The sequence below is a fragment of the Myotis yumanensis genome, unplaced genomic scaffold, assembly GCF_028538775.1.
Source record: "Myotis yumanensis isolate MYYU_CA2020_CCGP unplaced genomic scaffold, mMyoYum1.0.hap1 SCAF_8, whole genome shotgun sequence".
NCBI lineage: Eukaryota > Metazoa > Chordata > Mammalia > Chiroptera > Vespertilionidae > Myotis > Myotis yumanensis.
The window spans coordinates 19,220,303-19,232,020 of NW_027223759.1; the positions used below are offsets into that span (position 1 = coordinate 19,220,303).

At 37.1% G+C, this 11,718-nt stretch overlaps 1 protein-coding gene across 3 annotated transcripts in view; it reads left to right on the plus strand.

Annotated features, from left to right (window-relative positions):
- Nucleotides 1-11,718, plus strand: part of ATIC (5-aminoimidazole-4-carboxamide ribonucleotide formyltransferase/IMP cyclohydrolase) — a 29,440-nt gene that overhangs the window by 7,023 nt on the left and 10,699 nt on the right. For all 3 annotated transcript variants that reach the window (XM_070422066.1, XM_070422068.1, XM_070422067.1), the window contains 8 exons: nt 1,207-1,295; nt 1,842-1,993; nt 2,285-2,441; nt 4,694-4,819; nt 5,641-5,748; nt 6,396-6,481; nt 7,524-7,613; nt 9,969-10,097. In XM_070422066.1, the coding sequence (XP_070278167.1) occupies nt 1,207-1,295; nt 1,842-1,993; nt 2,285-2,441; nt 4,694-4,819; nt 5,641-5,748; nt 6,396-6,481; nt 7,524-7,613; nt 9,969-10,097 (937 nt within the window). The remainder of the gene's footprint in view (nt 1-1,206; nt 1,296-1,841; nt 1,994-2,284; nt 2,442-4,693; nt 4,820-5,640; nt 5,749-6,395; nt 6,482-7,523; nt 7,614-9,968; nt 10,098-11,718) is intronic.

Consider the following 11,718-nt stretch of genomic DNA (forward strand, 5'->3'; position numbering starts at 1 on the left):
GAGGAAAGCATTCAGTCATTCACCTTTAAGTATAAAGTTAGCAATGGGTGTTTCTTAAATACCATTTATCATGTTAAGCAAGTTCTCTTCTTAATTTGTTGAGTGTTATCATGAATGAGTGTTCAGTTTTGACAAATGTTATTAGTGCATCTATTTAAATGATCAGGTGGTTTTGGTCTTTTATGTTATATTAGCTGATTTTTAGATGTTAAACAAACCAAACACTCCTAAGCTAAGCCATACTTGGCTATGATGTATACCTCTTTTAATATTTTGCTGGATTCAGTTTGCTGATATTTTGTTGAAGACTTTTGTGTAAGTATTTGTAAGAGATACTGGTCTTTTTCTTGTGACATTTTGTCTGGGAAATGTTCCCCTCCTCTTTTTTTTTAATTAGTTTTTCTAGTTGAACTTATTTCACTGGGGTACCTGCAACAGAACTCCTCACATTGCAGCCATAGGAGTGGAACTGCTTCACTAGTTGTTCATTTTAGATCAGTTCTGTATTTTAAATTGTTCTTTTGGCCTTCCATTGTTTTTCCTTTTTAATTTAAATTTAATACAAAATGACTCGTTTCAGCTGTACACTCCAGTGAGTAGACATTATATAACTTACTGAGTGATCATTCCAATAAATCTTATACCCATCTGACACCATACATAGTTATTAGAATATTAATGATGTATTCCCTTTTATATCCCCATGACTATTTTGTGACGACCAATCTGTACTTCTTAATCCTTTCACCTTTTGTATATGACCTCTCTGAAGACACAACAAATATTTTACCCTTAGACTGATCCATCATTTTTCATCATTGTACACAATCCATTGGAAATAGAATCTAAAATTGAATGATTACATCCCAATATGAGGATATTCTCTGTAGCCTTGTGTTTTACATTTCTGTTAAGATTTTTAAAGTTTTTTGATGGTTTGATAGTGTAATGGGCAGCTAGGTTTATCCAGGCAGCAACAATGTGTATTGAGAGCATCTGCTCTTAAGCTACTTCTGTTAACCTATGCTCAGTCACATGGGAGATTTTGACTCTTCAACATAACTTTAGACTTCTAACCTGTCAGGCTCACAGTTTACGCGTTAGATCTTTTTGGGTTTTGGTTGTGTATTAATAGCGACTGACTTCTTTTTTCTACGTAGCTGCCATGTAAGTTGAATTTTAAGGACAGGTATGTTCTTCTTTTAGAGTTGTGGTTTGTAATCTGTATCCCTTTGTGAAGACGGTGGCTTCTCCGGATGTAACAGTTGAAAAGGCTGTTGAGCAAATTGATATTGGTAAGTTGGGAAAACCATTATTTGAAGACTGACAGAGGAGAGGTTTATTTAAATTTTAACTAAAATTTAATTAAGCAAGATTTTGTTTTGAAATTCACTACTGAGGGAGTAGGAAATAGTTACTGCTCCCAGATTGTACTCTGGGAGGACTCTAATTTATCTATATTTTCGCAGCTATTTCTTTTTTTAAATATACTTTTATTGATTTTAGAGAGGTAGGGAGTGGGAGAGAGAGCTAGAAACATTAATGTTAAGAGAAAATCATTGATCAGCTGCCTCCCGCACACTTCATACTGGGCGTAACGCCCACAGCCTGGGCATGTGCCCTTGACCGCAAATCGAACCATGACCCGGTTCAGAGGTTGACACTCAACCACCGAGCCATGCTGGCTAGGGTGAAGCTATTTCTTTGTGTAGGGATGCACTTGGGTTGTCTTCTTCCCTTATTGTTTAAGTCAAGAATTAAGTAGAAGTATGTGTACAGTAACCGTATTGCAAAGCGGTTAAACCGATGTGAAAATACAAATCCTATTTTGTTTTTGAAAGGTGGGGTAACCCTGTTGAGAGCAGCAGCCAAAAACCACGCTCGAGTGACCGTAGTGTGCAAGCCGGAGGACTACGCCGCCGTGTCCGCAGAGATGCAGAGCTCCGACAGCAAAGACACCTCCTTGGAGACCAGGCGCCAGTTGGCCTTGAAGGTGGGGGTGCACTTTTCCATGGTGCCTTGTTTGCAAAACCAAACGGTACTCAGTTCTTACTAGTTTGTATCATCCGCCAGGGCCTGCTTGGAGGGAGCTGCTTCCTTTTTGTTATAAATAAAGACGCCAAATATTAGAGAGAGATTCCCTTAAAAAGATCAGCAGAGAATTGGAAAGAGAATAATTCACAGTGCTGTTTAGTATTAGTTGGGGTGTAGTTAACTATATGCTAAAGTAAAACCATTTTGGGAAATGCTGCATGTGGATTCACCAAAGTTCCACTTTTTGTAGGCTTTCACTCACACGGCACAATATGATGAAGCAATTTCAGATTACTTCAGGAGACAGTATAGTAAAGGAATATCTCAGATGCCCTTGCGGTACGGAATGAACCCTCATCAAACTCCAGCCCAGTTATACACACTGCAGCCCAAGCTTCCCATCACAGGTAAAGGCTGAATGTTTGGGTGCATGGTTTGCTGTGTCCATAATTTACATTATTAGGGTTTACTCTTTGTTCTATATTCCGTGGATTTTGGTAAATGCATGTCATGTAGTCACCTCAATAATATCACCCAGAATAGTTTCATCACCTAAAAATTCCCTACATTCCACTTCTCTCACGCCTGCAACCACAGATGTTTTTACTGTCTCCATAGTTTTATTGTTTCCAGAATGTTATAATGTTGGAATCATACACTATCCTGCCTTTTCGCACTGGCTTCTTTCACTCAGCAGTATGCATTAAGGTTTCTCCATGTCCTTTGGTGACTGGAGAGCTCATTTCTTATCACTAAATATATTCCATTGTATATGGATGTACCATAATTGGTTTTTCCATTCACTTACTGAAGGACATAAAAAATGAAAGGACAATTTTTGACAGTTATAAATATAAGCTGCTAAAAACATTCAAGTATAGGTTTTTGTGTGCCCATGTTTTCAACTCATTTGTATAAATACCTAATATTTTTTTTTTTTAATATATTTTATTGATTTTTTACAGAGAGGAAAGGAGAGAGATAGAGAGTTAGAAACATCGATGAGAGAGAAACATCGATCAGCTGCCTCCTGCACATCTCCTACTGGGGATGTGCCCGCAACCCAGGTACATGCCCTTGACCGGAATCGAACCTGGGACCTTTCAGTCCACAGGCCGACGCTCTATCCACTGAGCCAAACCGGTTTTGGCAATACCTAATATTTTTGCCCAACCAGCATGGCTTAGTGGTTGAGCATCGACTTAATGAACCCGAAGTCACAGTTCAATTCCTGGTCAGGGCACATGCCGGGGTTACAGTCTTGATATCTGCAGTGGGGGGCATGCAGGAGGCAGCCGATCAATGATTCTCTCTCATGATTGATTTTTCCATCTCTCCTGCCCTTCCTCTCTGAAATCAATAAAAATGTTTTTTAAAAAGTTTAAAAAGAAAAAAAAAATAAATACCTAATATTTTCTCTTATTATTTACTATTTATTGCCTATTTTGTTTCTCCTATACCTCTCCTATAAGCTCCATGAAGACAGTGAATTTGGGGAGAGATGAAGGGGCTATTTTATTAATAGCTAATATCTCAAGTACCTAGGACAATGCCTAATATTGCAGTAGGTACTCAGTAAATATATGTGTGTGGTGTGTGTGTGTATTTATTTATTTCAGAGAGAGAAGGATAGAAGCACCATTGATGAGAGAGAATCATTGATCAGCTGCCTTCTGCATGCCCCACACTGGGAATCGAACCGTGACCTCCTGGTTCATAGGTCGATGCTCAACCACTGAGCCATGCTGGCCAGGCCTCAGTAAATATATGGCAAAGTTTTACATTTAAAAGTATTTAGTACCTAAGATAACACAAAGGAAATGCAATTATTAATAAAATCGATTTTAATTAATGGCCCACAATTTTTTAAAGTGTGCTGAACTTAAAATGTTTATTCATAAGAGGTATTAACTTCTAAGAAATCCTGCCTTTGTTAAGAAAATGCAGAGCTCTGAATGGCAGTCTTCTTTTTAACTGTGTTTCCAGTTTAGGCAGAACCTACTGGAAAAAAAATACCACTTTTCCCTCCTTTCACAGCTCTTGGCACTTTGGTTTGTGATATTATGTCTTAAATCAACAAAGCTTGTAACTTAAATTTTATACTGTCGCTGTAATTGCCATACTTGATTAATCTTAGTTCTATACTGAAATGGATCCCTAGTTATCACTAGTGTTGTCATTCTATCTCCCTTCCTGGATTGCTGTTATTAAAAAATTTATTTTTATTGATCTCAGAGAGGAAGGGGGGGAGGAGGGGGAGAGAGAGAGACATATCAATAATGAGAGAGAATCGTTGGCCGGCTGCCTCCTGCATGCCCCACCCTAGGGATCGAGCCTATAACCTAGGTGCCTGCAACCCAGGCATTTTGACCGGGAATCGAGCCATGACCTGGTTCATAGGTCGATACTCACCCACTGAGCCACGCCAGCTGGGCTCTGGATCGCTCTTGGTTTATTTCTACATTGGCTGGATTTGGTCATATGTGTGCACATGTGCAAGTGTGTTTTAACTTTTCTCATCAAGTTCTTATATGTTTGTGTAGATCTGTTTGCCTCTTCCCTTAAAACATATCTGTGCAGTTTTGATACATGCTTTAAGAAATGTACACATGTCTGACCTATTGACCCAGGTGGTAATGTTGGTACATTTTTTATGTAGTTCTCAATGGAGCCCCTGGATTTATAAACTTGTGTGATGCTTTGAATGCCTGGCAGCTGGTGAAGGAACTCAAAGAAGCCTTAGGCATTCCAGCTGCTGCCTCTTTCAAGCATGTCAGCCCAGCAGGTAAAGCATTGCATGCGGGAACTGTTCCAAATGCACTTCTTTCTCATTGTAATAAGAACTGGTGAGTTCCTATGGGAATGTAGACATTCTGTGAAGTCTGAAGCCTTTTTTTCTCAAGCCCGTTAACACTTTCAATATAGTAACATCATAAAATCTGATAATAAAATAGCATACAAAAATATATACAAACATACATCATTGTGAGATGGGAAGATTAGGAACTAGTTGTTTTGGTAGTGGAAACATGAAGTTTTAAAAAAGAAAAAAGTAAAATGACATAATGCAGTATGACTAAATAGTTTCCCACATGTTGGAAGGTGGAACTGAGTGGCTTAAAGAAGTTACTCTTAGGACACTTTATCTGTAATGTGATAGCCATTGTGTGAGATACTTTTCTGCTTTTTTACACGTAAGTCAACATCACCAGATCTGTTGACAGTCCAACACATAAATCATCCTCCGATGCTGACTCAATGTTAGAGTGACATGAGCCGGAAAGAAGCGAACGTCATATGGTTATGAAGCAGGACGGAGAGAGTCAGCAATGAAGTAAACCAGCTTCATACACATGCCTGGTGCTGGCCAACTTCAGACACGTGGCTCTGTTTTCAGAGGCTAGAGAGGGGAGATTCTCTCCTCACCTCACCTACGCCTCTATTCTTTATGTTTAATTATCTGGCCAAACACATTTTTGTGTAATTTGGCACAGGTGCTAGAAATTATGCTGCGTAGACAATGTTAAGAAAAAATGTTGTCTTCATTTACAAGTTGACAAGTAATAACTTGAAGTTTTTGGCTTATTTTACGGTTTCCTCTATCAGGCGCTGCTGTTGGAGTTCCCCTTAGTGAAGATGAGGCCAAAGTGTGCATGGTCTATGACATGTATAAAGCCCTCACACCCATAGCCACTGCATATGCACGAGCAAGAGGTCAGAAGAATAACGGGGGTTTTGTGGTGTTTTGGTTTGTTTGTTTGTTTTTTTAACAGAAAAAGCAATATTTTATCCGAAATAGAATAAAATAGTAATAACTCTTTTTCATTATAAGATTTTAAATTATCTTTGTTTTTTATTTATACTTCTGAATGATTGTATGAGTGCCTCAGAATAAATTTGTTTATAAAAGTGTGTTAGCATTTTAATGTAATAAATGGAAACATAATTGGAATCTGATGCATGTAATTTCAGATTAGGCTGTTGAATGCATTTGAATTGCTTAATATATGACTAAAATCGCATGGTTATTTCAGCTATACTGAATTTGGTTAGAATTATGTTTCATACATATTTAATTTGTGAGTTTAATAAACTGTGAATGTTATTATAACATTTATGGGAGATTATCAAGAAACCTGATGTTATCGTTTACCTTCTATAACAGGGGTTAGCCAACTATGGCTCATGGACAGGATCTAGCCCGCCACCTGTTTTTTTGTAAATGGTTTGATTGGAACAGTGCCACGCCCCTTTGTCGATGTTGTGTCAATGGCTGGTTAGAACTACATAGTTCAGTGGTCACATGAGAAACCATGTGGCCACAAAGCTTTAAAAAACACTATCATAATTTTTATTTTCAGGGGCCGATAGGATGTCTTCATTTGGTGACTTTGTTGCCCTATCTGATATATGTGATGTCCCTACTGCCAAAATTATCTCCAGAGAGGTTAGTGGGCATTCGTGTATCCTGATCCATGCATGACTGAGTCAAGCTTTTATTTGTTCAGTGTTTACTGAAACCATAACCTTTAATAGTTATATTTATAACTATAAATTAATTTATCATTTAGAATGTTTTTATATTTTATGTAGAACACAAATCTTGACTGAATTATAATTTCTAGATTTAGTGAATTAATGTTTCAAATACATATTTGGCTGTTAAGTTTTAATTAACTTATTCAGTTTTTTAAAATTTTCTAATAGTTGTTATCTTAATTCCAAAGTTATTTTTTCTGAAGAGCAGAGGATGCCATCTTGGGTGGTGATGCAATAATGAACTTTACTGTAAAGCTCCATGAGTCTATAACAAAAGAGATTGTATAATGGGAAAGATTATAAACTACTCTGAAAAGCTAATCTGAGTACCAAACAAGTATTCCAGAAAAGTGAGGGTGGCACTGGGAATGAGGAGACAGATTAAAAAAAAAAAAAAGATAGCTCAAATAGCTTAAAGAGGGGAAAAAAAGGCAGAAGTGAAGGCTAAAGGGACGTGTGGCTTGACAATATTCATGGGATTCTTTCCATGACCACTGTCATCTCCAACCAGAACATGCTCTTCTAATGCAAAACACCACCCCATAAGCAGAATAGTAAGAAATCGTTTTTCTTCCTAAGGGTATTAGAGCAAATCATTCACATATTAGTTAAAATGGAAATGACAACCAAAAACTTTGAAAGCACAGCAGATGAGATGAGTTCAGCTACAGAACGTTATGTTCTAACATAGGCTTATCTTTCCCAATCTAGTACAGTAAGTATGTCCTCACTTAAGGTTGTAGATAGGTTCTGTGACTTTAAGCAAAAAGATGAAACCAATTAATGATTTAAATGCAATTAAGTTCCTCTGGCATTTCATCCACAAAATGACATTATTTGAAGGCCTGCTGGATTAGCAATATCTGTTGGAGGTAGAAACGAGAATATTCAGCAGCCTTATTTGACTAGGTGTTTTATAATTTTTTAAAACAAAAAATATTTATTTATAGGTATCTGATGGTATTATTGCCCCAGGATATGAAGAAGAAGCTTTGAAAATACTTTCTAAAAAGAAAAATGGGAACTACTGTGTTCTTCAGGTTAGTGAATTTCATGTCTAAAACAATAATTTGCTCTTTCATTTTGTGTCTCTTTTCCCCCCACATTTAATCTGACACTCCTGAATCCTGCCCCCCCCCCCCTTTTTTTTAAACTATTACTGTGTTTAAGATGAGGGTACCTTCCTTACTCTTAATAATAAATTTCTAAGCGGTTCAAATAGTGTATTTACATGGTTTTCTACTCAAAAGTTATTACAGGCCATTTGAAGAAAAGTCTCCCAACCTTCCCTCTGCCATGGTTACCTTTTTTAGGAGCATCTAACATTTAAAATTTCTTGCTGATTTTTCCTGAAATACATGTTAAGCAAAACACAATGCTTCGCCATCTTGGAATTTTGTCCTAGGTCTGTGTGTCTTATCTACACTGTTAGCATTCTTTAGCTGCTACACAATCCCTTCAATGAATAACAACCCAGGGAAAGAGTCTTAAGAGAGAAATTACATAAGTGCTGTAAGTTTGATGCTTCTCCTCCTAGATATTGTAGGAGGAGAATTTTGTCTTAATGAGGATGTGTAAGGTTCCCTATTTCTCAATGCATTGCCACCACTGTGTTCTTAAACTTTTTCTTCTCAGCAGTAAGATGGATGAAAACGGCATCTCACTGCAGATTTAATTTCTCATTCTGCATGGGGTAAACATCTTTTCACATTTAAGAGTATTTTTATTTTCTTCTCATGAACTGTCTGCCATACTCTGCTTATTTTTCTAATAGGTTGTTGAGATTTCTTTTCTTAACTGATTTTTGCAAGCTCTTAAGTATTAGGGAAACTAGCCCATAGTTTTATTTTACAATGGTAAGGCAAAGAGTTAACGGAATTCAAAGTAAAATTTCATGATGCTGTTTTTCAGGAAGTATTGATGTCAGAACGTCTGTAGAATCTCAACTCCATAAGTTGTTAAGTACTTATCCTTCATTGTAAAATGCCAATAATTGTGTCATTCACCATAGATTCCACATCAGCTTTTAAAGGAAAGATACCACTTTAAATATACATACTTTTTGGTCCAAGCTCCTTGATTACAAATTCAACCATTCAGTTAGCTGCCATTGTGTTCTCCAATTTCTAAATCGTGTCCTGCGTTGTTAATTAAGAGTATTAAGTACACATGGCTATTAGCAGTTATGTGTAGTAACACGGAGAATGTTCTCCAAACCCTGAGCTCATCCGCATGACCTCTACAGCACCTGATAGTTACATATTCAGAGGTGTGAAAAGGCTTCTGGAGCTTCCGCAGTACTTTGAGAATTTGCCTGTTTGCATATGGACACATAATGACAGCCATGGAACAATGTAATTCCTCTACCTGACTAATGACAGGTTTCTTTTGACATCCGCTAATAAGAGGGCACATCCCAATATTAGAAATTGTATAGTACAAAGAAAAAAGGATCATTTTAGAATCCAGGAAAATGCAAATTAAGCATAATTAACAGGAGGATTTGCTTGTAAGTATACATATTAGTGCTTTTTTTTTATATATCCTCACCCGAGGATATTCTTTCATTGATTTTTAGAGAGAGGGAAAGACAGACATATCAGTGTGAGATATACACATGGATTGGCTGCCTCCTACAGGCACCCCAACCAGGGCCCGGGCCAGGGTGGAGCCTGCAACAAAGGTACCTGCCCTTGACTGGAATCAAACCTGCGACTCTTCGGTCCCCAGGCCGATGCTCTATCCACTGAGCCAAACCGACTAGGGCTACATATTAGTGCTTTTTAAGTAAAAGATCATCCAAAGGATAAGTGAAGAAATACTGTCAAGTTTAGAAAAATATCTATGGACAGACTGGTCTTACACAGATTATTCCCACATTTTATTATCTTTTGCTCAAGATTTAGGAAAGAGCAATAAATGACATAGCCCCTTTCAATTAGCAAAGACAGCCGACTATCAGTCCTGTTTTTCCCCTTTTAACTTCTTTTTAACTTACAATTCAAGTGTTGGGTATTTTATAATAGATTTTCAGAAAATTAGACTTTTTTGTGGCACTGCCTGTTTGTTAGCAAATTTTGTTTTATCTGCTAATCTTTCCAAAGGGTTGTATAAATAGTGCTTTTAGTTAATGCAATAAAAAATGCACTCACTGGAATTATTGGTTCTGAAAACCCCCAATACCGTACAGAGTTGTAAAACCTATAAAATTTTTGGCACAAATGATTAGTGCCTGGCCTTTCTTTCATACCTATACTGAAATGATGCTATGTATGCTAAAATAGGGAAAAAACACACATAACCTTGCTTACAAAGAAATCCTTTGGTTATAAATGAAATGAAGATTTTTGAGGGATGTAGGTATATTACTTTTACCTCTTCATATTTGTATTCAGATGGACCAATCTTACAATCCAGATGAAAATGAAGTTCGGACTCTCTTTGGTCTTTGTTTAAGCCAGAAGAGAAATAATGGGGTCATCGACAGGTCATTATTTAGCAATGTTGTTACCAAGAATAAAGATGTAAGTATGAAAATATCTGAACTGAATGTTAGTAATTCTGTAGGTCGTGTTTTAATATTTATAAGCTTATGCATTTATTAAGGCCCATATTTAAAATTGGTTGATATGCAAATGCTAGTGTATCTTTGAGTCATCAGGTAATCTTGAGAGCTTAAAAAATGAATAAAAGACCATATTAGAAGCTTCCATGAATATGTACATAGAGATTTGACTTCATTTATACATAAATGGAGTCATGTCTTCTATAATTCTGTTCTGTAAGTTGCCTTTTTAAATGCACTAAGCTACAAATGTGTTTCTGTGTCAGTAAACATATCCACATCTCCATCTGAAAGGCCACAGAGCAATTCATTTATAGACGTACTATGTGGATATTTAGGTGGTTTTCATTTTTAGTGCTGTGATCAGTGTTTTTGTTCTTACGCTCTTAGTCATCTTTTAGGAGGACATATTCCTGGGATGATAATGGTGTGTTTTGATTTGTTTTGTAACTATGTATTATATCATTGAGTACAATAGCACTCCATGGAGGTGGGAAGGGAGTTACCATCATCTCTATTATAAAGGTCAAAAACTGACATAGAAGACTGTTAAGAAGTTTGCCCGAGATTACACAATGAGCAAATAGATGAGCTTTAAATCTCTTAATTGGGCCTCCAGTTTTGAAAGATTTTTTTTTTTTTTGCTGGATCTAATGTTGCCTGTACTTTTTTTTCAGTACTTCAGATGTGTCGCTCTTATTTTCTGGTCTTGTCTGCCTCTGTGCCTGGCATTTTTGATTGACTGCTGGTTATTGCTTATAATCAGACTATAGAGATATTTTGAGGTTTTGGATGGCATTATTTTTTCTTCAGAGGGTAGACTTATGCTTCTGGAAGGCAGATCAAATGGAAGTGGATCATCTTTATTCTGGTAGGAATGGAGCTAATTTGAATTTGGGCTTTAGTTTTTGTAAGGACTGGTCTGTTGATGGTTCACCCCTGTTCTGTGTCTACTAGTACCACTCTTTGATATACACTGAACTCCATTTTTGCCTTTTAGTCCTGTAAGACTCCAAAGCTTGCTCGGCTTATTCACCTCTGAGTTTGTTGCCTGCATCTTGGAAAGTGCCTTGAGGGAAATAGCATAGATGGTCACACTCCTTTCTCCCTCTGTCTCTGAGATTTTGCCTGTCTTTGCTTGCTATTTTACTAGCTCTGTGTTTAGCTTTTCTGTTTGTTTTTAGAAGAGGATTAGTCTCCCACTCACTGTAATAGAAATATGGCGCTATAATCTATTCCCAGATCTGATTCTTGAGACTAAAGAGAATTGCTGAAAATTAGCTTTAAACTCTATTGGGGAAGTTCTGTGAGTAACTATATGGTGATTAAGACATGATCTTTGTTGATTTATTGGGTATTCTTTTTTTAATATATATTTATTGATTTCAGAGAGGAATGGAGAGGGGGAGAAATAGAAACATAAAGGATGATAGAGAATCATCCATCAGCTGCCTCATGCTCGCTTCCTACAGGGAATTGAGCCTGGAACCCAGGCATGTGCCCTTGACCAGAATCTAACCCTAGACCCTTCAGTCTGCAAGCCAACGCTCTATCCACTATATCAAACCAGCTAGTGCTAT